Source organism: Microtus ochrogaster, unplaced genomic scaffold (genome assembly GCF_000317375.1).
Source record: "Microtus ochrogaster isolate Prairie Vole_2 unplaced genomic scaffold, MicOch1.0 UNK44, whole genome shotgun sequence".
NCBI lineage: Eukaryota > Metazoa > Chordata > Mammalia > Rodentia > Cricetidae > Microtus > Microtus ochrogaster.
In genome coordinates, this window is record NW_004949142.1 from 743,334 (window position 1) to 770,537 (window position 27,204).

Sequence of the window (27,204 nt, forward strand, 5' to 3'; positions counted from 1 at the left end):
TCCTCTCTGAGCCTCGGGCTTTCCATGTGCCAAGTGGAATAAGGCGAAAATACCGAGTTCACAGTTAGGAAGGTGTCCAGCACTGAGCCAAGAACGTTATTAACCTTCAGAAACCCGTTTTTTATTTGCCCTTCATTCCGTCTCTAGGGGTCCTTCTGCGAAGCTCTCCCCTTCCCTTGAAAATGTTAGGGAACATTCCGTCTCATCTCCCCCCACACTTCTCTTTTTGTCACCCTGCAGCCCAGTCCTTGTCAGCTTTGGGTTATTTGGGGGTATTTCCCGGTGGCAGGTTCTCTACCCCGCCCTTTCGCAATAGGGCTGAGGCACGCGCTTGCGCGGGGTCCGGGAAAACGCGCGTGCCAGGAGAGAGAGGCTGGGGAAGGGGGCGGAGAAAGGGAGGTGAGGAGAGAGGGGAGAGAGGAGAGAGAGGAGAGGGGGGAGAGAGAGAGAGAGAGAGAGAGAGAGAGAGAGAGAGAGAGAGATTGGGGGGTTAAGAGAGAGGGAAGGGTGGATAAGGACGAAGAAACAGCGGTCGGCCGCTGGGGGTCTGAGCCAGACCTGGAACCCTAGCAGGAGCAGGACACAGCAAGGCAGACACCCAGGGCTGGTCAGCCCTGCGTGATGAGTCTCCTCCGACTCTTCAGCATCCTGTTCGTCGCTGTGATCTCTGGAGCTCGGGGCTGGGGCTACTGTAAGTGCTGGTCTCAGAGGCAGGTGGGGTTGGGTGCAGGGGTCCAGAGCTTGCAGGGCGAGTCCGGCGCCGCATTGCGGCTGGGTGGTCGCCCGTCCTTCCCCACCGGCTCGCGCCGGCTCGCTCCCATCTTTTCCTCTCCCTAGCGCTCCGCAATGCAGCTACCAGACTGCTACGCGCGCGCGCCCCGGGCTGGGGCTGGGCTCTGAGCCGAGCAACCAGTCAGCCCAGGGGATTTGGAGCTGTTAATCCAAGCGGCAGCCAGTGCCTGGGTTTGAGGTTAGGGTTGGCTATAAGTGCTACCGGTATTGGTGACCCAGGCTGGAGTTGAGGTTTTTCCCTGAGGGGCTGGTGCTGGAATTTGGAGCTGACCCAGGGACCTAGGTAGGGTTTGTGGCTGGGGCTGGGTTTTATGGCTAGAACCCAAATAGGAGTTGGTGACCCTGTCTAAGGCCAAGGATGATGCTAAGAATGGGATTGGGAAGTGACTGGATTGGGAGCAGATCCTGATTTGGGGATTGGTGCACGTTTCGGTGGGGGTGGGCTGATGAACGGAATGGATGGTAAGGCTGGGCTTAGTCAGGTGTTCTGAGGCCCATTTGGGTTCTCAAATACGCTGAAGTTTGGGGATTGTGTTTAGGGGAATACTGAATCAGGGTAAGAGGGGGAAGGAAGGATCTGGCTTTGGATCTGGAGATCAAGACAAAGAGTTACCTAGGGGGAGAAGCCACGAACCCCTGAGGGAGCAGCTGTTGCTGAAGCCTAGGTTGAGGGCACAGCTTTAAGGTGGGGCTGAGTCTGCCACTGGGGGGCAGTGGAGAGGAGTTTAGACTAAGAGGGTCAGTCTTTTCTTAGAAGAGGGGCATACTAACAAGCTCATCCATCCCATTCCCCCCACCCCACAGATGGCTGCAATGAGGAGCTCGTGGGACCTCTGTATGCACGGTCCCTGGGCGCCTCCTCCTACTATGGGCTCTTTACCACAGCCCGCTTTGCTCGGCTGCACGGTGAGCTAGCCCAACCAGGGAGGGGAGGACTCCGGAGAGCTGAGAGAAGAGAGTGGGTGGTAAAAGCCCTTGCCGTTTCTGTAGGCATCAGTGGATGGTCTCCCCGGATTGGGGACCCGAATCCCTGGCTCCAGATAGACTTAATGTCCAAGCATCGGATCCGGGCTGTGGCCACACAGGGAGCCTTTAATTCTTGGGATTGGGTCACACGTTACATGCTGCTCTACGGGGACCGTGTGGACAGCTGGACGCCATTCTACCAACAAGGGCACAACGCGGTACTCTCGGTGCCCTGGCGCACACACTTAGGGAGCCTCCCCTGCTCTGGGCCCTGGGCTGGGCACTAGCCTGAAGGGAAGGGGAGGGGACAGCATGAGGCACAGGTGAGGAAAACCGCTCTTGGGATTTAGTCCAGCTCAGACTGTTTCTCGCCAATTATAAGGTTTAACACACCTTGGGGTAAAACCTCGGAGAGCTTCCTGAAAGTAGTGGCATTAGACTTGCGCTTTGAAGGAACAATAGGACACTAGTCCCTGTACAATCCTGGGGGCAGGGGAGTGGAGCGAGCTCCCGTTCGCGCTCCAGTCAAGATTGGCAAGGTTTGAAAGCCACGGCGGGAGGGAAAGCTGAGGGTGGGAACAAGGTTACTACTTTCCCCAACCCCCCGCAGACCTTCTTCGGTAACGTCAATGAGTCGGCGGTGGTTCGCCACGACCTGCACTACCACTTCACGGCTCGCTACGTCCGCATCGTGCCGCTGGCCTGGAATCCGCGCGGCAAGATCGGCCTGCGGCTGGGCCTCTACGGCTGTCCCTACAGTAAGGGTGTGGAGGTCGGGAGTGGGGGCAAGGAGCCTGAGAGGAGACAGCAACCCCCCCCGGTCCCCCGCCCACTCACGGTCCTTCCCGCAGAGTCCGACATACTGTATTTTGACGGCGATGATGCCATCTCTTACCGCTTCCCGCGAGGGGTCAGCCAAAGTCTCTGGGACGTGTTCGCTTTTAGTTTCAAGACCGAGGAGAAGGATGGGCTTCTGCTTCACACCGAGGGCTCCCAGGGGGATTACGTGACGCTTGAACTGCAGGGGGCACACCTGCTGCTGCACATGAGCCTGGGTGAGCTTCGGGACCCCAGAGTGCTGCCCTACCTAAGCCGGGTCTTCTTTTGTAGCGCTTGGTGCTAGGATACAGCAGGCTAGAAGTTAGAACTGGTTTCGGCTTACCAACTACGTGACCTTGAACAAGGGATTGTAAACACGCAAAACGATTTTGCATCTCATTTGCTTTTCATAACCCCCAGTGTGATGAGGTACAAGCAGCTAGCCTACTCAGAGTTTTACAGAGAGCCGAAGAAGCCCTTGGAGGTTAAATGGCGCACGCTTGTCGATGGCCACTTCTCCATTCCAGGCTCTGATTGGGTACTCTGTGTTGGGAGCTGCAGCTTACTTGGGAGCAAGGGCCAGTAGGAATTCTCACTCTGCCCTGCTCTGCCCTCAGGCAGCAGCCCCATCCAGCCAAGACCCGGTCACACCACGGTGAGTGCTGGCGGCGTCCTTAACGACCTGAGCTGGCACTATGTACGGGTGGACCGATATGGCCGAGAAGCAAATCTCACCCTGGACGGTTATGTCCATCGCTTTGTGCTCAATGGCGACTTTGAGAGGCTGAATCTGGACAATGAGGTGACCAAGGGTGGGGCACGTTATGGGGTGTGACAACGGGTAAGTGGGGGCGGGGTTCCACTCCCTATCCCACTCCCATATGCCAGAGAGACTTTTCTTGTTGTCCTTGTTCTGGTCCTCACTGCAGGTCTACTATGATTGGTCTAGAAATTTGGGGGAATCAGGAAAAGTAGAAAATTGCCCCATAGTTCCGTGCTGTTGCTAAAGACCCTGGCCCATTTGCATTTTAAATACCTAAGAGCGACAATTTGACCTGCTGAAGGCCTACAGCCAACTAGAGGTGGCATTAAGGCTCAAATCTAAGTGCATGCTTTAGTATTCACCCTAGGGAAATGTGTTCCAAGTCTTCCTGAAAGCCAGGCATAGTGGAAAGGGTACTTACTGTGCATACACGCAGGAAAGGTAGGCGCTCCCCTAAGCCCAGGGAAACCGCTTCTCACCTGCTTCCCACAGATATTCATCGGGGGTTTGGTGGGCGCAGCGCGTAAGAACCTGGCATACCGGCATAACTTCCGTGGCTGCATAGAAAATGTGATCTACAACCGAATCAACATCGCCGATCTGGCAGTGCGGCGCCATTCGCGGATTACCTTCGAGGCTAGTGGGCAGGGGGGTCTGGGAAGACAGGGACTTTAAAGCCTCTTGGAAAGCCAAGAAGTGGAGAGGAAAGAGATCCATTCTCAACATATTCTAAGGCATGGGGGGGGTGGATTACCAAGATGTAAATGCCACTCACTCCCCCATCCCCTAGTTAAGAGCGGTGAGTCGCCAGGTGGTGATGGCGCACGCCTTTAACCTCGGCACTCGGGAGGCAGAGAGAGGCTGATCTCTGTGAGTTCGAGCACAGAGCGAGTTCCAGGACAGCAAAGGCTCCCCCCCCCCCAAAAAAAAATCCCTGTCTCGAAAAACAAAACAAAGAAGCTGTCCTGTCGCCTCTTAGTTAGCGGATGAGGGAAATGAGGTGCAGAGGCTGGGAGTCTGACCAGGAGCACGTGACTACGAAGTGACAGGGTAGGGTCTTTTGATAAGCTTTCCTCTTTGGTCAACTCTGGAGCATGTGCGCATGCTCCACAGCCTTTGGGCGAAATTCGACTTGTGCTATATTGCCTTTAGCACTACGAAAGGGAAATATTATTATTATTATTATTATTATTATTATTATTATTTTGTGGACAGTGAGGGAGCAAAGTCCCGAGGACAGGCTTGTTTGGGCCCCTTCTACAAGTATGTGGACATATTTGCTGGGAATGGGAAGGGTCAAGGCCGGAGATCATTACTCCACTCTGGACTAGGTCTGGGTCTTTTTTTTTTAAATACTTTTTTAAAAATATTTATTTGTTTATTATTTATACAGTATTCTGTCTGCTTGTATGCCTGCGGGCCAGTAGAGGGCACCAGACCTCATTACAGATGGTTGTGAGCCACCATGTGGTTGCTGGGAATTGAACTCAGGACCTTTGGAAGAGCAGGCAATGCTCTTAACCTCTGAGCCATCTCTCCAGCCCCTAGGTCTGGGTCTTAACCCAGTGAGAATATTAACGGCGAGTACCAGGCCTCCGTGTCCTGATGCATCCATCCATTCTTTTCTAGGGTAATGTGGCTTTCCGTTGCTTGGATCCCGTTCCACACCCCATCAACTTTGGAGGCCCTCACAACTTCGTCCAAGTGCCTGGGTTTCCGCGCCGCGGCCGCTTCGCAGTCTCCTTTCGCTTCCGCACCTGGGACCTCACGGGGCTGCTCCTTTTTTCTCGCTTGGGAGATGGGCTGGGTCACGTGGAGCTGATGCTTAGTGAAGGGCAAGTCAACGTCTCCATCGCGCAGAGTGGCCGCAAGAAGCTTCAGTTTGCTGCTGGTGAGGGACTCTTTGGGAGGCATGAGCAGGCTAGCGAAGGGTGGGTTCTGGAAGAAACTGGCGGTCACCGGTTCTGCGGGATTCCTGGAGAAGCTTGTCAGCTCTTTCCAACTTTGCGTACTATGTCAATGACTAAGGTTATGGACAGTGAAGAGAGCCATCAGGAGGTGCCAGGGAAAGAAGTGTACCAATGGGGTGCGCTTAGACTGCTGTGGGGAGCAGAGTGGGGCTACTGCTTCTCTATTCAAGAACATCTGTCTCCCTGGGCGTGGTGGCTTGTGGGGATTTATGCCCATAATCCCAGCATCTGGGAGGCCAAGGTAGGAAAACCACAAGTTTAAGGCCAGTCAGGACTACATAGTGAATGCTAGGCCAGCCTGAGATACAGAGACCCTGTCTCAAAAACACGACAAGGAGGCTGGGAACCCAACTTCTGTGTTCTGCAAGAACAGTACTCTTAGCTACTGAACATCTAGCCAGCTCATTGTAACTCCAACTCCAAGGGGCTCCAACTCCCTCTTCTGGCGTCCTGGGGTACTGCACTCAAAGCACAGAATTAAAAAGCATTTTTTTTTTTTTAGACTCCCCCCCAAACCAATCTTCTCTTATTCTGGTTACACCTTCCAACCACTCACACCACCCTCCGTCTTGTCCAGGGTACCGCCTGAATGATGGATTCTGGCACGAGGTCAACTTCGTGGCCCAGGAAAACCATGCAGTCATCAGTATCGATGACGTGGAGGGGGCAGAGGTCAGGGTCTCATCCCCACTGCTGATCCGCACAGGGACTTCATACTTCTTTGGCGGTAAGGGGGGGGGGCTTTGCCCTGTCTCTGGGTGGGAAGGTCCTATCTCAGTTCTGATGGGGCCACATGGAGAGTAGCGAAAGGGGCGAGCCCCATTTCACCTCTGGGACCGTTGGTCACTGGCCATTATTTGTACTGTGGTTCTAGGATCCTTCCTTCATTTGCATATGGCTCTCTCTTGGTACTTTCCCAGGGGAGGGTATCCGGGTCCCTCCTGGGAAGCCTTACAGATGCATTTTGCACCAGGTTGTCCCAAACCAGCCAGTCGGTGGGGCTGCCACTCCAACCAGACAGCATTTCATGGCTGTATGGAGCTGCTCAAGGTGGATGGTCAGCTGGTCAACCTGACTCTGGTGGAGTTCCGGAAGCTTGGCTACTTTGCTGAGGTCCTCTTTGACACCTGTGGCATCACAGACAGGTATCTACAAGGTCACCTCCCTGACGGGTGACCCCTCCAAAGCCCACTTCCATGTAGTCGGGTGGCTTTTTCTTTTTAAACTACTCTCCCTTCTTGTTATCAGCGCCCCTACACACACACACACACACACACACACACACACACACACACACACACACACAGTCTTCCTTGACCTCTGACCTCTTTCCTATTTCTCCCTGTAACGTTGCAGGTGCTCAGGACTGAAGGAAAGTTTCTATTCAGTCCTAAGGTTTTTGACTGACAAGGCCTGGGTACTTTCCCTTTTGGGGGGCAGGAGGGAAGAGAGCATGTGGAGTCCAAGAGTCCCTGCGTCTGGGTTATACCCAGCTAGTTAGGTGGGAAGTGAGTCATGGGGCCCCGGCACTTTGGGAAAATGGGGACGGCCGCCTTTCAAGCCTGCTTCCGTGACTGTTGACACCTTCCCCAGATGCAGCCCTAACATGTGTGAGCATGACGGTCGCTGCTACCAGTCTTGGGACGACTTCATCTGCTACTGTGAACTCACTGGCTACAAGGGAGTTACCTGCCATGAACGTAAGCTGGGTGGAATTAGGAAGCCAGGGGATGCCTGCTGGGGATGGGGAGGCCGCCCTGACTGGCTATCCTTCTAGCCTTCCAGCTCCACAGTTACCTCCTTCCCCCCTCTAGCTTTGTATAAGGAATCCTGCGAAGCCTATCGGCTCAGCGGGAAATTTTCTGGAAACTTCACCATTGATCCTGATGGCAGTGGACCTCTGAAGCCATTTGTGGTGTATTGTGATATCCGAGGTAGGTGGCTTTGATGGGTTGGGATGGAGGGTTGACCGGTCAATGCAGAAGATGTGGGGGTGTCAGGGAAGCTGGAGGAGGAGACAAGATAAAACTGTAGTCGGAAGGGGAACACCTAACATGTTGTAATATAGTCTTACAGACAAATTGCAACTTCTGGCCATTCCAGCCTTTTCATCTCAAGGCTGGGCTGCAATGAAGTGGCTGTCCACTTTTATTGACCCTAGGTGGCAGCAGGGTTGTGAAGGAGGGAGACAAGAGTGCTCATGTCCAGCCAAAGCTCTGTCCCCACTCTTCCAGAGAACCGAGCATGGACGGTCGTGCGGCATGACAGGCTATGGACAACTCGAGTGACAGGTTCCAGCATGGAGCGGCCCTTTCTGGGGGCTGTCCAATATTGGAATGCCTCCTGGGAGGAAGTCAGTGCTCTGGCCAACGCTTCCCAGCACTGTGAGCAGTGGATCGAGTTTTCCTGCTACAATTCACGGCTGCTCAATACTGCAGGTTGAGCCTGGCAGCAGGGAGGGCTAGGCATAGCTGGGGGTGGGGTGGGGTCGGGGCCGCTGGAAGAGTCAAGCAAGGTCAGGCCTGCTTGCACCTGGGGATGAGGAGCCCAGAAGCTGACGGAGGGGCAGGGCCTGGAAGCTGCCTGGCGTCTTCCCCAGGAGGCTACCCCTACAGCTTTTGGATTGGCCGGAATGAGGAGCAGCACTTCTATTGGGGAGGCTCGCAGCCTGGGATCCAGCGCTGTGCCTGTGGGCTGGACCGGAGCTGTGTGGACCCTGCCCTGCACTGCAACTGTGATGCCGACCAGCCGCAGTGGTGAGGGGACAGGAGGGCAGGATTTCCAGGACTCTAAGGACAGCTGAGCAGCAGGGTTGAGTCACTGCATCCTGTTCCCACAGGAGAACGGACAAGGGGCTGCTGACCTTTGTGGACCATCTGCCTGTCACGCAGATAGTGGTAGGGGATACAAACCGGTCCAGTTCTGAAGCTCAGTTCTTCCTGAGGCCTCTGCGTTGCTATGGGGACCGTGAGTGGCAGACTCCTTTGGTGTAGCCTTTCAGCATTCACTATTTCTGAAACCTAGATCCCGTGACCCACTGGGAATCTCTAGGTCACGTGGCCAGGTGGCCAGATGCTCCCACTGTGACCTGACCCTTTCGTGGTTCTTCTGCACCTTACTCTTCAGTCTCCCTAACTCTTCCCGATCCGCCCTTCAGGCCTCCCCCACCGGCAATTCCCTCCCAAGGCCGTTCTCATTGTTTTCCGCAGGCAATTCCTGGAACACTATCTCCTTCCATACCGGAGCTGCACTGCGCTTCCCCCCGATCCGTGCCAACCACAGCCTCGATGTCTCCTTCTACTTTAGGACCTCGGCCCCCTCGGGAGTCTTTCTAGAGAACATGGGGGGCCGTTTCTGCCAGTGGCGCCGACCTTATGTGCGAGTGGAACTCAACAGTGAGTAGGCAGACTAACGGGAATGTGGGCAGATGGAGATGACCAAAGAGGCTGTTGGGGTGGGCGGGGACAAGACCGTCAACCCTTTGGAGAGGGGGCAGGGAAAGGATCTGGGATGACTAGGGACCCTAGACTTACTGTCTTGATGTCTGACTATGTGACCACGGTCCCTTCGGCCAGTGCTTTCCTTCCATGGGTCCTTGATCCCTTCCTTGTGAAGGAGGGAACTGGGCTCTTGATCTCTCGGCCATCTCTAACTAGCTATGCTTCTAGCCTGAGCATGCGAGCTGGGAAGTTTATTCTAGCTCATCGGCAAATTTGGGGTACAGATTGTGTGGTTTGAAGCCATTAATAGGATTTGGACAAAGTGGAGGACTGACTCTCTAGAGGGCTTCTCTTAGGTGAGGAGAGATTGGATTTGGGCAAGGATGCTATATATGGGGGTCAGAGCCCCCTTTCTCATGCTTACCCACTGTCACGCTGTCCAGCATCCCGGGATGTAGTCTTTGCCTTTGATATTGGCAACGGGGATGAGAACCTGACAGTGCACTCAGATGACTTCGAGTTCAACGATGACGAATGGCATTTGGTCCGGGCTGAGATCAATGTGAAGCAGGCCCGCCTACGAGTGGACCATCGGCCCTGGGTGCTACGGCCCATGCCCCTGCAGACCTACATCTGGCTGGAGTATGACCAGCCCCTCTATGTTGGTGAGCAGCAATGCAGGGGCAGGGAGAGCGCCTCCATGACATCCCTACACTCACTGGTCATCCTCACATTTCCAGGAAGCCTGTGTTTCAATGTCCTCTCTGTCCCAGAGTGAGCCAAGAGACCCTTTATCTTCCCCAGCCCCTTACATCCCAGCCTGTCCTCCTACTCCCCTGCCTCCCTTTCCACTCAGTATTTAATCCTGTCTCTGGTTCTACAGTCATTTTGAGGGAGCTCTTAGGATGCTCGACCTTTGAGCCACACCCCCAACCTCTCCATTTATTCCTGACCAGGATCTGCAGAGCTAAAGAGGCGCCCTTTTGTGGGTTGCTTGAGGGCCATGCGTCTGAACGGAGTGACTCTGAACCTGGAGGGCCGTGCCAATGCCTCTGAGGGCACCTTCCCCAACTGCACGGGCCACTGCACCCACCCCCGCTTCCCCTGTTTCCATGGAGGACGTTGTGTGGAGCGATACAGCTACTACACGTGTGACTGTGACCTCACGGCTTTTGATGGGCCGTATTGTAATCATGGTCAGTGTTGCTGGTTATGAGGGGCGGAGGGGGGGCAGGAGGGGGCACGGAGGCTTAGGGCATAATAGGAGCTCAGAGGAAAAGGATGAGAAGGGAATATGAGTCCGTATCTGGAAAGACAGATTTCTGACTCTTTGTTGGTAGACTTCTGAGCTCTTAAACGGGACAGTCAGGCATTTGAAGATGCTGGGTATAAAGGAAAAGGGAGGGATGGTAGAGCTGGCTGATGCGACAGGAGCCCCAACATTAAGCAAATAAATAACTTTCCCATCTTCCCACTACCACCAAGGTCACATAGATTGCTTCCACACCCATGCACATCTACTTGGTGGATACACACACACACACACACACACACACACACACACACACACGTATACATGTGTGTGTGCGCGTGTGTGCATGGTGCCATGGTACATGCACATGTGTGTGCAGGTCAGAGGTCAGCTTCAGGTGTTGTTTCTCAAGTGTATCTACCTTGTGTTTTCAAACAGGGTCTCTGACTGGGACCTGGAACTCACCAATTAGATAGGCTAGCTAGCTAGCTGGACAGTGAGCCCCAGAGACCCTCTTGCCTCTGCCTCTCCCGCAATGGGATTACAAATGTGTGCCATCACAGCCAGCTTTTTGTGTGGGTGCTAGGGATCGAATTCGGGCCCTCAAGCTTGCAGAGCAAGCACTTTCCCAAGTGAGCATCCTCCCTCGTTCTAGTATTGACTTTGGCTTCCTGATGCATTTCTTTCCCCTCCCATTTCCCGTCTGACCTATCACTGAATCCCCAAAACATGTCTGCAAGCTGACTCTTGGTTGAGGTGAGCCTTGACATTCAATATATACCCAGACGACATTTTCCCCAAGGCTGGCCCAAGGTAATCCATTAAAAGGTGGGTGACTGGGCAGAGTCTGGTGGTCTAGGGAGATACAGGGAAATATGAATAATAACACATAATTGCATGGAGTCAGGTTATTTTAATTCCACTCTTGGCCCTCCACTTAAACTATGTGTCCTTGGGCACGTCACTACCCATCTTTATTTATTTATTTATTTTTTATTTTATTTTATTTTTTGGTTTTTTGAGACAGGGTTTCTCTGTGGTTTTTTGGAGCCTGTCCTGGAACTAGCTCTTGTAGACCAGGCTGGTCTCGAACTCACAAAGATCCGCCTGCTTCTGCCTCCCAAGTGCTGGGATTAAAGGCATGCGCCACCACCGCCCGGCTTACCCATCTTTTTTTAAAAAAAATAATTTATTTTTATTTTATGTGCATTGGTGTTTTGCCTGCATGTATGAGGGAACTGGAGTTACTGACAAGTGTGAGCTTCCATATGGGTGCTGAGAATTGAACGCCAGGTCCTCTGGAAGAGCAGCCGAGGCTTTTAATCACAGAGGCATCTCTCGAACCTGTCGCTACCCATCTTTAGGCTTCAGTTTCCTTACCTCTAACATTCAGGGGTGATTGGATGAGCTTTCTGATTTCTCAGCCCATTCTTCTTCCTCTTAGTGCTGGATGGGGTGGTGTAGGTTTGTAATCCCAGAGCTTGAGGGGCTGAGGCAGAAGGACTGTAAATTTGGGCTACAAAGTAAGACAATGTCTCCAAAATCGAAAGAAAATATCCTACTAAAAGTAAATAGTGACAGACACTAAAAGTGTGGGCGTGGGTTGGTAACATAAGAACCCTTTGAACGTGTGACTAAGATGGCTGGAGCCTTCACCTTGTTGTCTTTGCTTCAGACATTGGTGGATTTTTTGAGACTGGCACATGGATGCGCTATAACCTTCAGTCGGCACTGCGCTCTGCAGCCCGGGAGTTTTCCCACATGCTGAGCCGACCTGTGCCAGGCTATGAGCCTGGCTATATTCCGGGCTATGACACTCCTGGTTATGTGCCTGGCTACCATGGCCCTGGGTACCGCCTGCCCGACTATCCGAGGCCTGGCCGGCCGGTGCCGGGGTATCGGGGTCCCGTCTACAATGTCACTGGAGAGGAGGTCTCCTTCAGCTTCAGCACCTACTCTGCTCCTGCTGTCCTCCTTTATGTCAGCTCCTTTGTCCGTGACTACATGGCTGTGCTCATCAAGGAAGACGGTAAGTTCTCCGTGCGCTCTTCCTCCAAATCCCCGTGGCTTGTGATTAACGCAAAGACCCAGTCCTTTGGAAGATGGGGGTGGTGGGAGCCAAGAGAAGACCCCACGGTCCTCCTCCCACCCCACAGGGACCCTCCAGCTTCGGTATCAGTTGGGTACCAGTCCCTACGTGTATCAGCTGACCACTCGGCCAGTCACTGATGGGCAGCCCCATAGTGTCAACATCACCCGGGTCTACCGAAACCTCTTCATCCAGGTACAGGTGGAGGGGGATGGGCCTGCTAAGTCACAGCCTCATGATCTTGGCTATGACATGCCCAAGAAAATGTCAAATGCTTACATGTCTGAAACGATTCAGTATGCAATGGATTTTTACATGTATCGCCTCTGATGACCCTACATCAGCTCTGTGAAGTAGCTGTGGTTGACAGTTATTCTGAGCTCCATCTTATGAGCCATTAAACAGGCTGAGAAAGTAAAGTGTTTTTCTCAAAGTCAGCTCGCTGAGGGCTGGCGATGTGGCTTAGTTGGTAGAGCGCTTGCTCAACATGCATGAAGCCCTGGGCTCCATCCCCAGCACTGCACAGAGTGGGTGTGTAATCTCAGTGTTGGAGGTTGAGACAGGAGGAGCAGAAGTTTAAGGTCATCCCTGGCTACATGATAAGTTTGAGGACAGCCTGGGCTATAGGAGACCCTGTATCAAGAGGGGAGGGGCGTTGTGGTGTTGGTGAGTTGGCTCAGTGTGTAAAGGCATAAGCCTGAGTTTGATCCTGAGATCTGCTCTGTAAAGGGAGAGAAATGACTCCTCCATGTTGTTGTCTGAACTCCAGACCCCATAAAAAAATAATAAAATGTGTAGTGCACAACTTTAATCCCAGCACCCAGGAGGCAGAGGCAGGCGGATCTCTGAGTCTGAAGTCAGTCTGGCTTACACAGTGAGTCCAGGACAGCCAGGGCTAAGAACCAAAGTAAAACTACTAGAAAACTGCCAAGTCAGAGCTTAAAGCCAGGCTGCTTGAGGTACACGTCAGACCCTACTCTAGGCCTAGGGGTTGTTCGCTGTGAGCAAGGGTCCCTTGGTCCTGTCTGGTCTTGGCTGTGTCCACCAGGGCTTCCCTCCCCCTCTGCCAGGTGGACTACTTCCCGCTGACAGAACAGAAGTTCTCTCTGCTGGTGGACAGCCAGCTGGACTCACCCAAGGCCTTGTATCTAGGCCGAGTGATGGGTAAGCAGCTCATGTGCGTTTGGGGTGAGTGCGGATGAGGCTCCTGGGTACAGATGGGAGATGGTCTTCTGGGAGTCCCCAATACCTCCTCTGGGCCTGCTTCTCCCTCAGAGACAGGAATCATTGACCCAGAGATCCAGAGGTACAACACTCCAGGTTTCTCAGGCTGCCTGTCTGGTGTCCGGTTCAACAACGTGGCTCCCCTCAAGACGCATTTCCGAACGCCCCGCCCTATGACTGCTGAGCTAGCAGAGGCCATGCGGGTTCAAGGAGAACTGTCGGAGTCTAACTGTGGAGCGATGCCACGCCTTGTCTCCGAGGTGCCCCCAGAGCTTGACCCCTGGTACCTGCCCCCAGGTAAACCCCTAGACACGGACAAGAGGGGTAACCGTGATGGGGAATGGCTCTGAACACAGAGGCGGTGTTTCCTAACCAGCCCTTTTTCCTGTTTAGATTTCCCATACTACCATGATGACGGATGGGTGGCCATACTCTTAGGCTGTGAGTAGCACTGACCACTAACCTGACTTTCCCAGGACCTGTCAGCCTCCCTCCTGGTTCCTGTCCTCGGGGCTGGGAAGTGAAGGGCTAGATGTGAGTGGTACAAAGAAGGGGTGAGACAGGCTATGCCGACTCAGTATCTAACTGGGCAGAGACAATATTTGAGGCAGCTATAAATTTTTAATTAAAATGAAATATTAAAATGCAACACATAGTTACAGGACGAGGAAAGAGATGCAATATCATCTACTGAAATGGGAAATTGGAGAAGCTGTCAGAGATATGGAAAGAGTCAAGTGGACAGGGGATAACAATTCTGACCTAGACATGGGGATGGCCTGACATGGTCATATACTGTGCACAGTTGTACATGATACTTTTGGTGGCACATGTAATGTGTGCGCCCCAAAGACCTTCCCTGACTTCTTTTTTTCTGTCTAGTTTTGGTGGCCTTCCTGCTGCTAGGGCTTGTGGGAATGCTGGTGCTCTTCTACCTGCAAAATCATCGCTACAAGGGTTCCTACCACACCAACGAGCCCAAGGCCAGCCACGATCACCATCCTGGCAGCAAAACTCCCCTACCTCCTTCAGGCCCTGCCCAGGCCCCTGCCCCGACTCCAGCTCCCACCCAGGCTCCGACCCCGACCCCAGCCCCGACCCCAGCCCCAGCCTCTGGCCCAGGCCCCAGGGACCAGAACCTCCCCCAGATCTTGGAGGAGTCCAGGTCTGAATGAGTCATAAGGGCATTAAGGATCAAGTCAAACTCCTCTGAGTCGCCCCAACTCCTTCCTCTCCCTTACCCTGCCAGGGACATTTGGCTCTTCTTCGCAGGCTCTGTTCACCGGGAGGATTCCCTATGCCAAGTCTGGTGGGCAGAGCTACAGATGGGACCAAAGGGAGTGGCCGAGCCTCACTGCCTAAACCAATGCCCTGCTCATCCTCCCCGCCAGGCTCCTGGCTGTTGGCCTGCCCCACAGCAGAAGCCCCACAGGGCTGAGACAGACCTTTCCTGCCATCTCTGTCCCAGCTGCTGGTAGGGATTAACCATGCAGGGCAGGGAGATGAAGGATACTTCCCTTCCTGTGTACATTACCAGCAGGGACAGATGTGGGGGGCTGCAGGACTGCACAGGGCATGCGGGGAGGGGAGAGACTGCTAAAACACACCCAGGCCTCCCTGCCTGCCCTGCTGACCGGCTGTCTTCCATCTGCTTCCTCTCAGCTGGGGGTGAGCAGGGAGGACTTCACCGTCCCTACCCTTTGTTTTCACAGAGACCACGGTCTCGCCTAGCACTTTAGTACCCTCTGCCGCTTCACGTTTCACGTGCTTCAGCCAAAGCCATAAAAGCCCTGCAAGTAGAAAACACTAACGCAGACACCTTGCCTAGCCAGTCCTCTGCTCTCCTGACCCTTTCCAAAATATGCAATAGCCTTCCCCAGGCCTGGCCCCTCCAATGCATGAGGAACCCGCTTCCCTCTGCTCAGAGATGCTGCTGTGTTTGCCCAGCTCATATTCTTTATATATATATTTTTTGTTGCAAAGTCTCTCTCCAGAGAAACTATATATTATTCTAATTTTTAAATTATTTGTTTACATATAAAAGAGAACTCAGTGGGCTGTCCTGTGCTGTGCCGAGTCTTTAGTGAGCTCCTTCTGTGCTGGATGTCTCACTTGGCCTGCCAGCCACTCACCCAGCTACAGGAGGGCAGAGCCTGTGGTGCCCTCAACTGAGCAGGTCCAATAAAGTGGAGTGGCAAAGCCCAGTCTGTGTGTGGTAGCTGATGTCACAGTCGAGGTATGAATGGAGTGTAGTTTTGCTTTGTTCATTGCTTCCCACTAAGTATTTTTTTAATCATGAGAAATGGAGTGTTTTTAAGCAAACTACTCTGAAAGCTTAGAAACTAAACTTCTAGTTCTCAAAACCTATGTATATAAACAGGGTGGTAGTGCACACCTTTAATTCCAGCACTCAGAAGGCAGAGCAAGTGGATCTGAGTTCTAGGCCAGCCTGGTCTACAGAGCAAGTTCCAGGACAGCCAAGGCTTCATAGAGAGACCCTGTCCCTAAAAACAAAAAACCAAGTCGAGGTGGCTTCACCCTCCTAGTCCCCTAGACCTCAGACAATAGTGGAGATTGGGAGCTGAAGTTTCTGCCCATCTGCTGCCATGCTACCACCTCTGACCCTTCCAGCCCAAGAACACAGGACACACTTGCCAAAGTGGATTCTAACACTTTATTAGATAAGAGGTCACAAGCCACAGGACTTTAAAGTGCAAGAAATTCCCTGGCAATAAAGCCACATGTACACCAGCTCCCCACCTGTCCACACCACCTCTCTGGATCCGTCATCTTATGTGAGGTGGGGCAGAGGTCAGGAGGACGGTTGGGACCCGTCATTAAAACAGAGGACAGCAGGGACCAAGAACAGCGGCTGGAGGAGCAGAGTATTAGGGGCTGCCAGTGATGCTTGCTGAGGGAAGGCTCAGGGCAGTCTAGAACCGACATGTTTTAAAACATTCCTTACGGTTAGGCCCTTGTCCACCTGTCTCTGGTTTCCCCAAAGAAAGAGTGAGTAATTCAGAGCCTCCAGTTGGGCTCGAGGGTATCCCTGATACACACAACAGACACAAACCACCGGCAGATGCCAGTTTCAGAACTGTGGTGTGCACTGGCCCAACTGCAGGGTGGGGAGAGGCTACTGTCAGGAGCTGTTGGGTGTGTGCTGAGTGTGAGGTACATGTGCCTACCAGTGTGGTGAGGGAGTGTGTATGTGCACAAGCATGCATGTCCCATGCAATTCCCTAAGAGGCAGTATGGCCAAAGGGAGCCTGGCTTCTTTGGTGGGACAAGCACTGTGGGGTGGGGAGAGGGGAGTGGTCAGCAAGAACCATGGGAAAAGCTCTGGTTCTAACTCCCAAGGCGTCTGTACCTGCCTGGGTCCTTTCTACCCAGAACAACGCCCCTGTTCTAGCACACCAGACCCAAGGCAGCTGGGTCTACAGTTTCGGTTCTTGTGTCAATCAGCTCCTCCTGCCTCTCACAGGTGACACAGAACTGGAGAATCTTCCACTCTCCTCTTCCTCCTTCAGAGGTGGGATTTGGGCAGGAACCCCAGAGACCTTGGCTCAAACTCCATTCCAATCTACAGACCTTCTAAGAGAAAGTTAAAGTGCTTTGTTCTGCATGGATCTCAGAGAGAACGGTAGTCTGCCTGCACTGTGATACCCTGCTCAATGTGCTGCAGAACCCCCACATCTTCGAACACCCCACCAGCAGCTATACAGACAGTAAACCACACAGTGACCTCTCCTCTCTAGTCTAGACTAGACCCAGCTACCCTGAAGAAAGGACCTAGCTTTGAGGGATGGAAGGGCCTGAGGACAAGTGCAGCTTAGTGAGCAGAGTGCTTACTCCCAGCCAGACTCAGCCCATGCTCAGCAGCCTAGGCCTGCTACCACTGAGCTGGAACTTTGGAAGGAGCTGGGTCACTGCCGCCTACTGCTGAGTCTGATGATGCCCTGCTACCCCACAGTCTATGAGACAGGTCTTTCCAAGCCTCTGGGGCCTGGGCTCTGACTGGCTCCCCCTCTGTCCACAGGAGGGTGGCACTTAGCTTTCCCTCCTGCAGTCTTCAATTTCTGCTTTGATGTCACAGAGACACGTTTCCCTCTGAGTTCTGTCTGTAATGTCTGTCAGGCTCGCCTCTAACCCTGAGCGCCTGCAGGCTCCAGGGACCTGGCTTCACTTAGCAATGCCTGAGAGCCAGGGACACAAGCACTCCTGACTGGGAAAGCTAAAATGGCAGTGCTGGTTGGTTCCTGAGGCCCACAGTTTGGGAGCTGAGGAGAAATCGAGCATCGCTATCCACCCCAGCCCTTGGCCTCCTCTGATCTGGAGGGGCAGCTTCTCTCATCTGAACTCCCCTGGGAGACCAGGTCTTCTCCGCCTGCTTCCCTTCGCACTGAGGCTGTGTGTGTCTCCTTGGAATACAGTGGAGGCCTAGTTACAGGAGTGGGTGGGGTTCTCAGCATGGAAGACATTGCAGGAGCTGGAGCAGCAGTGGTGTGTGCCTGAAGTCAAGACAGCGCTGCTACCACAGCACTGCCAGAGGGCCCGGGGGCTAGAAGACGTCGGTCTCCCGCTCGATGCCTACATACTTGAGGGCATCAGCTTGGCTGTACCTATCCCAGAGCAAGGAGGAGGAACTAGTTACTCTGTGGTTGGTAAGATGGGGTCCCCTCCTGTTTCACTTCCTCCCAATTCCTAGCAGCCATTTGTAATGCTCCTGGTTCTGAGGCAGACACTGTCAAGTACAGAGCCTCTCCTCCACCCACTGGAGCGGCTCTAAGCCCCACAGCAATCCTAACAGCCACTCCTGCCTCAATCCCAACCACCTCACCTATAATCAAAGAAGAGCTCTTCACCAGCCTGAATTGCTCTCTTGGCAAAGATCCCAATGCGGTGATCTCCGTTCACCATGACCACTGCAGAAAGGAGAGGACAGAGCACTACAAGCCTGTGCTTAGGATTCTGTGCTGACTCTCTCCAAATTCCCAGTAGAATTAAATGGAAGTAGAATGTAATCATGGCAGCACCTGTCTCTCTGCTTTTGAATCTGCTATTGTAGCCAGTGACTTTGGGGGAATAGTGATCTTTAAATCATGATTGTGGGAAAGCATTTTAAATGTAGTCAATGAAAGATGCAAAATACGAAAGTGGGATGTCAGCTGTGAATCATGAGCATCCTTGAAAAAACGTGAATGATGAGCCAGGAGGCAGGGGCTCATGCCTTTAATCCTAGCACTCAGAAGAGAGGCCAGCCTGGTCTACAAAGCTAGTTCTAGGACAGCCAGGGCTACACGAGAAATACTATCTCAACCAAACAAACAACAACAAAAAACCAAAAATCAAAGAGTTGAATGATGGATAAAAATGATAGTGCATGAGGTATATAGCCCACCCCACTTCCTAGGCTACAGAAGACTCACTCACCTTTGGCATAACAGTTGGGGTTCACTGAATGGTTTGCAAAGCGAATTTTGTTTCCTTTCCGGGTAGCATCCACTACAAAATCTACATGACATAAATCAAAAGAACATCATGAGTGTCCCAGGAAATTCTACACTTCTATTCTTCTGGGGGGACGGACAGTCAAGTTCTATCTGTGGCCCAGGGTGGCCTAGAGCAGATGACATAATCCTATGCCTTAGCCTCCCTAGTGCTGTGATTACAGGTATGTGCCGTTAGACCCGTTTTTGCTTGTCACCTGCAGCTCAGGCTGGCCTCAAATTTGTGGTATTTCTTTTGTCCCGGCCTCTAAAGTGCTGGGAATACAGGTGTGACCCATGTGCCCGGCTTCAATTCCACACTTCTTTAGCTCTAGTTTAAAGTCAGTTAAGTGGTAACAGAAACAATTTAGTCCAATGGGAATGTGAAGCCCAGAATAGCAACAGGAGATGGGACAAGCACATGGCCTGCCTGCTCTCTCCCACCTACTGGGTAGGGTAACTTCTCAAGTGGAAGTGCCCTGTGTTCCCATTCCAAGTACAACTCAGAAATGAACCAGAGCCTATGGGCCTTCCAAGTTCAACCACAGCTTGAAGTATCTGTTGGCCAGACTCAGCCTGACCTGAACCTGGAAGAGAGCAGAGGCTGCTTGCTGTAAAGGCTTGCACATGATCACTTTGGTATAAAAGGGAGGCCATGTCATACCATTGTTGAGGTTGAAGAGGAAGCTGGACATATATTTATCATAGACCTTCCCTCGCCGATCAGCCTCATCCTGAGAGATGAGCTGGAGGAGTAGACAAGGAACAAGAGGGTGTCAGGCTGCCTGCTCAAGGTGTACCTGTCTGAGCTGGGAGAGGCAGTGGGGGTCAGCAAGTCAGGCCACACTAGGCCCATCTCCACCCAGGCTGGCCAGGTGAAGGTTGGGGAGAGCCAGACACCAGTGCTTGACAAACCGTGGTTTGTTTCAGGACTGCAATCAGTTCTGTGGGATCCCCTGAGAGGCCACATGAAGATTGGGCTGAGTTATTTAGAGATTAATTCACAGAGCCTAACCCACAGAAAATCCGAGAGCGTCTTGTCAGCCCCTTCCCAGTAAGAATGTGGGCTGAACCTGGAGCACTCACCTCACCACAATATTCAGAAATGAATTCATTCTTCTGCACAGACTCCTTGATGAAGGTGCCCCATCCGGCCACATCAGAAGGGGCCAGCAGCAGGTGCTGGGGGAGAGGGAGGCAAGCCTTAGACGACAGGGCAGGTGTGAGTGGGTGTGAGCGCTGCATGTGCACGTGTGATGGGGGTGGGTGGAAAGAACTACCAACTGCCAGGGGAACCTGAGAACAGAGACAGTCCAAACCATTCTGCTCTTGGGGGTAAAAAACAAGAAGCACAAGTGGTAAAGGAAACAGGACACTTTCTTCCTCTTCCTTGGGGACCTCCCGGGCTGAGTCCCGGCATACACTGCAATGTAGGAGGTAGAAGGGGCAACGCTGGGGCTGGGAGTGCAGTCCAGTGGTAAAATGCAAAGTCTTACACCAGAACGTGAGCATCCACAGCGCATACCGCTCTGCTCCTTTTGGTAGGATGGAAAAGTTGATTAATCTGGCCACTGACCGAATCTGTCAAGCACTTTCACATACAAACCCCCTGAGGAGCCAATGGGACAAGGACACCTGGGACCATTTCCTCTTTCCCAATGTGATCTTGACCCAAGAAAAGACCTCACCTTTTTGAGGCCACGCTGGATGCTGCAGTTTTTGCAAGACACCACCTTGCAGTCCCAGTGCTCTGAGGCCCCACAGGTGAGGCACAAGTCAGGGTCACACTCCCGCACTGCCAGATAGCAAGGACACTGCTTGGTATTGCACTGAGTCTTACAGCGACAACCGGGAAAACGGTTCTGGCCTGAGTGGGGAGAGGGGGAAGGTTAGGAAGGAGGCCCACACCGATGGAGGCCGGACTCAGGGACAGCAGAGAAGTAAATGTGACATGTTCAAGACTGTTGGCAATCTGGCCTTTCCCCCTCAGACAATGAAGTACCTCCTTCAGGGCTCAGGAGATGGTTTGATTGGTAAAGTTCTTGCCATGTAAACATGAAAAAGAGAATCTGATCCACAGAACCCACATACAAAAGCCAGGCATGGCAACACCTATGCGCTTGTAACCCCAGTGCTGGGGAGCCAGCAACAGTGGATTCCTGGGGCTCACTAACCAGACAGCCTTACCCTAATAAGCAAGCCCTTAGCTCCAGTGAGAGATCCCACCAGTTAAGTGGCTCCTAAGGAATGACACCCAAGGCTGACTTCTGGCCACACATGCACATACATGCACACGCACCAGCGTACTCACAGATATACACACTATGAACTAATTCCCAACATTCAAGTCCAACAGACAATAGAGCAGGTGTGACTATTTGGTGTCACCTGGAGATTCCCCAACAGGGTTCCCCTCTCATTCCTGTTGACAGAATTTAGAACTAAGCAAGGTGGAGAGAACCCCAGAGAAAATGAAATCAGTGCTTTTCACAGTAAATCCTCCTCAAAACAAGTATCATTTTGAGAAGCGAATGCATCCGCTCTGCGCCGCCCTCCATCCGCAGCCCTCCCCAGCACTGGCACTTTATCTGCTGTGGCTAAGATCATTATCTGTTCCCTGTGAGATGACAATCACAGCCTGCCTGGGCCCTGCCTTGTGCAAGCCCAGAGGCTGCCATCAACTGAACAGCCCGAAGCAGGAAAGGTGAGTACTTTTCTGCTGACCCCTGACTCCTGTCTCTTACCAGATAATATGTAAGCATGTATATGTGTACACATTTTTTAGATTTATACATAAAATATAATACACACACAGACTTATTTATATTTTATGAGTGTATGTGTATGCCTGCTTTTTTTTTTTTGGTTTGTTTTTGTTTTGATAGGGTTTCTCTGTGAGACAGTCCTGGCTGTCCTGGAACTTGCTCTGTAGACCAGACTGGCCTTGAATGCAGAGATCCACCTGCCTCTAACTCCTGAATGCTGGGATTAGAGGTGTGTGCCTGCTTATGTATGTGCAACACATGCATGCAGTATCCATAGAGGCCAGAAGGTGGCGTTCGATTCCCCCTAAGCTATAGTTATAGGTAGCTGTGACAGTGCTAGGAACAGAACCCAGGTTTTCTGCTTTTAACTGCTGAGACATCTCTCCAGCCCCCACATACTTACTTTTTAATTTTAATTATATGCACATATCTATCTGTGGGTGAGCAAGCACACCTGAGTGCAGGAGCCCTTGGAGACCAAAACATGGCATCAGCTCCCTTGGAGCTAATGTTGTATTTCCTTATAAGCTGCCTGAGTATGGGTGCTGGGAATTAAACTTGGGTTTTCTACAAGAATAGTATTGCACTTTTACCCATTCCAGCTCCTACTAAGAGATAGACTCCTCGGCTAAGTATGGTGGTACATGGCTTTAATCTCAGCATTCAGGAGGCAGAGGCAGGTATATCTCTGTGAATTTGAAGCCATCCAGGACTGCGCAGTGAAACCCTGCCTCAATACAAAACAACAACAAAATAAAATAAATTCCAGCTAATATGAAAATGTTGAAATGAAGGCTCTTTACTCTGCTCCATTAATATATGATAAAAAATGTGTTCTAAAGAACTCTAGCTGGGGTAGGTACAGACACAGGGCTTCCCTTGCAAGTACAAGGTCACAACTGATCAGTCTTCAGCTATTAAACAAACATGAAGAATTCTCTATCGGTCCAGTGTGATGGCACACACCTGTAATTTCAGCAGTGAGGAGGTAGGGGCAGGAGAATCAGGAGTTCAAGGTCTGGGCCTGGGTTATCAAAAACTCTCAAAATAATTCTGTGTATTTTAGGTAAGAGGACAGACAACACAGGAAGCAGTACTCTCCTTCCATTATACGGTTCCAAGGATCTAACCCAGGCTTCCTGGAAAGTTTGTTTGCTGCCTTTACCTGCTGAACCACCTCACCAGACCTTGTTTTTCTTTTCTTTTTCCTTCTCTCCCTTCCCCTCTTCTCTAGTTTTCTCTTTTGAGGCGGGGTTTTAGTCTAGATTCAAGCAATCCACCTGCCTCTTTCTCCCAAGGCTGGGTAATACCGTATCCACCTAAACAAATCTGGAGGTGGTGGGGGTTGTTGAAATATGGTTTCATTAGTAGTGCAGGTTGGTCTTGAACTCTGCTCCTCCTGCCTCAGAGTCCTACAGTGGCGTTCCAGACCTAGTTAGTTACACACTACCACACTCAACCCATATAACCTTTTTTTCCACTTTTATTTTCATTTATGTATGTGTGTACGTCAAGTGTGTGTGGATGCCCGAGGATAGAAGGTGTCAGATTTCCTGGAGACGAAATTACAGGTGGTTGTGAGCTGCCTGACATGGATGCTGGGAGCCAAACTCAGGTCCTCTGGAAGAGCAGAAAGTGCTCTTAACCACTGAGCCACCTCTCCAGCCCCAACACTTTTAAAAACAGCATCCTAAAGAGGAGACTGTGAGTGCACCTTAGGAAAGCTTCTGCTTCACTTCTCCCCAGGAGACGACTTTCTAGAATCCCTGACTTTCACAGCTGGAAAGGTGGCACATACCTGTAATCTCAGCTTAAGCGGTGGACAAAGGAAAATACAGAAAGGAGTAGGGGAGGGAGAGGGAGGAGAGACTTTGTAAGCCTAGGACCTGGGTGCTTTTATAAAGCAGAAAAGGGGTTCAAGGCCAGCCTGGTCTACGTAGTGAGAACTTGTCTGAAAATTGAAATCATCACTGCGATGGCTGCGTTCCCTGATGTGAGCTTTGCCTGGCAACGGTGGTCAGCAGCGGGGGAACTGACTGTTCCTCCAGCACCCATACAGTGGCTCACGATGGTCTGTGACTCCAGTTCTAGGGAATCTGACTCCCTTTTCTGACCTCCTTGGACAACAGGTATGCCCACAGTGCAGACATACATGCAGGCAAAACACTTATATACATAAAATAATAAAATAATGTTTTAAAATTAAAAATAGTACCAACCAATCCCCACACTATTCCAGATGGCTCACACCTCCCTTCCCTGTGGGATGCCTGAAGCACAGCAAAGGTCTACAGGCAGCTACGGAGCAGGAGGGAGCCTGGGCACTCAAAAGCTACCACTTTGGTAGATGATGGTGAAAGCAGGGTGCTCTTACAGTCTGGGCTGCACTGGCAGAACTTCTCACAGAAATTCTGGGTCATGATGCAGGGGCAGGTGCTGTCACAGGGACGGTCCGGGTGGTCACAGGGTTGGTAGTTATACACCTGTGTAGAAGAGTTATCTAGAAGAGAGTAGAGAAGGACACTGTGACTAGGCTCCCTTGATGCTCTACCCTCCAAATGTTCCAGTGCCTCAAGTCAAACGTGACCTTGGGCACACTGAGCACGCAACGAGGACCAGTACACAAACATCTGCTTTGAGGGCAGGGTATGGAGATGGCCTGCGATAACAAGGTACCTACTCTAAACATGAAAAGAGGTCTGGCCCTGGTAAACAGCACACTAGGAAACTCAGAGACCACAAGGCCGTACGTTTATCTCCTGAGAGGGTATCTCAGCTGTAGCCACTGGCTCAGCCCTTGAGATGCTGCAAAGAAATCTACAATCTGCAGAAGCAGCCAGGGTCAACTGGAGAGCTATAGGTGTGGCAAGGTGATAACCACAGGGTGAGGTCTCAGTCTGAACTTTGTGTGTGTGTGCGCATGCGCGCTCGTGTGCTCGTGCGTGTACACATGCAGGATGAAGCCCCTCACCCTGAACATGCTAATCACATACTCAGTTTGTCGACCTGATCTATCCCCTACCTTTCTTCAACTGAACTTACCTTTCTTCAGCTGAATTTTTCTGCAATGTGCGGCCCACAACCTAGGAGAAAGAGAGTCAGGATAGGTTTGCGTCATTGTCTTCTGTAGATGCAGACAAATGACAGGGTGCCCTGCTCTGTGGGACAGTCTGACGACTGCAAGGTACCTTTCTAGAGTTCCTTAGCAGGAGGCACCTGCCCTGGTATGCAGAATCTAGAGCCTGTCTAACAAAGCAAAACTCACAAAGTTGTCTTTTATCACACCATTGCTTCTTCCTCTTCCTGCCTTCTCCCCTTTGCTAGGCAGAGCTCTAAGCTGCCAGGTGGGAAAGCCTTTCAGAAGGACAGGACTTCCTTTGCAGCTGGAGCTAGAGTCACCCCCTTTCTCTGGTTGGTAATACACATCAGGGAACCCAGCCATCAGAGTGATGATTTCATTTTTCAGACAAGTTTTCACTGTGTAGACCAGCTGGCCTTGAACTCACAGAGGCAGATCTGCCTCTTCCTCTCAAGTACTGGAATTAACCGTGCACAGCTATTAATTTCCTTTAACTTCCAATCAATAAACACAGTAATGTAACTCTGAAAAATAACATGTATAAATATATAAAGAAAAGGAAAAAGCCAGGTGATGGGGGCATACACCTTTAATCCCAGAACTTGTGAGGCAGAAGCAGGTGGATCTCAGTGAGTTCAAAGTCAGCTGGGTCGACAAACTGAGTTCCAGGATAGCCAGGGCTACACAGAGAAATCCTGTCTCAGAAAACAAGCAAACAAACAAACAAAAAAAAGAAAAGGAACAAATTCCTCAAAGCTGATAAGTGGGGATGATGGTCAACGCCCGAGAAGGGGAAACAATTTTAGTGTAGAGCTACAGCCCCCACGTCCTACTGGCGAGAAAACTCAGAAGAAAAGTCAGACAGCTAGCTCAAGAGTCCTCAGCGTGGGCAACAGGGAGGGGATGGCCCTAGTCACAGATCCTCAGGGAGTGCTGAGGACACTGGCTGCCATCTGAGTGTCCCGATAGGATGGGTGGGCTCTGCCCAGTGCAGTGAGTGGCAAGAGGGGGGCAAGGGCGGCACCGAGGGGAGGGGCCAGACCACAGACAACCCAGCCAGAAGAGTTCGTTGTCAGCCTTGCCTGTGTTTCCTTTTCTTCTTCTGGGAAGGGTTCATGAGCTCATCTGTTGGCAGTTTCAGGATAAGGGCCTCCTTGACTGCAAACTGAAAGACCTGGAAGAGAAACCAACCGGACCTGTCACACTGCTGGGGCCAGGTGACCAGGCAGGTGACTGGGCAGGTGCTGGGCTTGTGAAGGATCTGGGCTTCACAAACAGCTAACTGGGCATCTTTTTAGTCAGGGAGAAACAGGGTGCGGCTGGGGTCCCTGGCTCTGAAGGTTTACTTAGACTCAGGAAGCAGAATTACTAAACACAGCACTGCTGCCCACCATCACTGGTTTTCATCCTCCACTCTGCCTGTTTCAAGAAGGGAACTGCAGGTGCCGAGTGCGGCCTGATGGGAAGGGTGTTCCTGGGCTAAGCACTAGCTCCCTCTGTTGGCAGAAAGGTAGCAGACCCCTGGCTGTCCATCACGGCAGCACCTCAGCAAGGCTTCATCCTTTATAGCATTTTTGCTTCCTCTCCCTGTCTTCTCTATTTATCCCCTTTTGGGCTATGGAGCCTTCTGATATCCTGCAAAAACTATAAACAGTATCAAGAAAACATTCCTTTAAAAAACACATAAATTCTACAGACTTTTAGGTTAAGGAACCTGTGCTGTGGGGTGGCAGGATGGCTCAACAGAAAAAGCTATTGCCAGGCAACGGTGATGACCTGAATTCAGTCCAAGATCCTATTGTTTAAGGAAAGGACCAGCTCCCAAAAACTGTTCTCTGCCCTCCAAGAACTGCTATGGCACGTGCACATCACACACTATACACCACACACACACACACACACACACACACACACACACACACACACACACACGGCACAGGGTAAGGAAGAAAGCAGATGGTTGGTTTGTGATCGAGGCCTCTCCATGATCTAGAAGGAGACATGTACAAGACACTGAACCAAGACACTTTCTGTCTGGACACAGCCTGCTAAGATGGGAGAGGAGATTGGCAGTGAGAAAGAAGGGCCCACATCCACCCTGCTGCTCCCAGGAAGTACCTGCTTGCATGTCTTTGTCCCCAGAAGCCTGGCTATCGAGCAGAAGTTGTTGAAGTAGGTGCCATGGAAGACTCGGAAAAGAGATTCTTCAGCCCCGGTCCACTCCACTGGCTCCGAGGGGGCTTCCACAACACAGAGCTGAGGTGGGGCTGGACTGGCTTTCTGTTTTGTGGGGGTCTGACAGCGAGAGTTAGCCTCTGGGCAAGGGAGAGAAACATAAACGTTTGGAACGCAGCTGTTGGCCCTGTGCCGGAGCACGTCACTCTAATCGGAATGGAAACATTGGCCGTTCCACTCAATCCAGACAGTCAGCAGGGTCACAACAAGTTTGAAGCTAGCCTAGCCTACACAATGTCAGCGTGCTCACGCTTCTGTGTGTGTGTGTGTCTCACTTTCATTGCTTCCAGGTAAACCGGTAAAAAAAAGAGTTTTTTTTCT

General features: G+C 51.8%; 2 protein-coding genes across 4 annotated transcripts in view; one reads left to right on the forward strand and one right to left on the reverse strand.

Annotated features, from left to right (window-relative positions):
- Positions 1-454: 454 nt before the first annotated feature.
- Cntnap1 (contactin associated protein 1) lies at positions 455-15,554 on the forward strand. The gene is made up of 24 exons (XM_005369048.3): positions 455-691; positions 1,597-1,698; positions 1,783-1,976; positions 2,369-2,516; positions 2,610-2,813; positions 3,195-3,379; positions 3,833-3,976; positions 4,970-5,231; positions 5,888-6,037; positions 6,284-6,455; positions 6,904-7,010; positions 7,125-7,244; positions 7,545-7,748; positions 7,910-8,066; positions 8,150-8,277; positions 8,520-8,705; positions 9,194-9,415; positions 9,707-9,946; positions 11,678-12,031; positions 12,159-12,286; positions 13,162-13,255; positions 13,367-13,612; positions 13,709-13,756; positions 14,198-15,554. The coding sequence occupies exons 1-24, from the start codon at positions 622-624 to the stop codon at positions 14,488-14,490; spliced, it is 4,158 nt and encodes a 1,385-aa protein (XP_005369105.1). The 5' UTR covers positions 455-621; the 3' UTR covers positions 14,491-15,554.
- Positions 15,555-15,975: 421 nt separating this feature from the next.
- The window catches only part of Ezh1 (enhancer of zeste 1 polycomb repressive complex 2 subunit), a 36,670-nt gene continuing 25,441 nt past the window's right edge, over positions 15,976-27,204 (reverse strand). For 2 of the 3 annotated variants that reach the window (XM_005369050.3, XM_026777006.1), the window contains exons 12-21: positions 26,767-26,963; positions 25,731-25,822; positions 24,612-24,652; positions 23,944-24,069; positions 20,493-20,671; positions 19,891-19,986; positions 19,469-19,550; positions 18,749-18,829; positions 18,156-18,240; positions 15,976-17,937 (exon numbers count right to left, since the gene is read on the reverse strand). In XM_005369050.3, coding sequence (XP_005369107.1) covers positions 17,877-17,937; positions 18,156-18,240; positions 18,749-18,829; positions 19,469-19,550; positions 19,891-19,986; positions 20,493-20,671; positions 23,944-24,069; positions 24,612-24,652; positions 25,731-25,822; positions 26,767-26,963 — 1,040 coding nt within the window. In that variant the 3' untranslated portion in view covers positions 15,976-17,876. The remainder of the gene's footprint in view (positions 17,938-18,155; positions 18,241-18,748; positions 18,830-19,468; positions 19,551-19,890; positions 19,987-20,492; positions 20,672-23,943; positions 24,070-24,611; positions 24,653-25,730; positions 25,823-26,766; positions 26,964-27,204) is intronic. The other variant, XM_026777007.1, reaches the window with a different exon arrangement.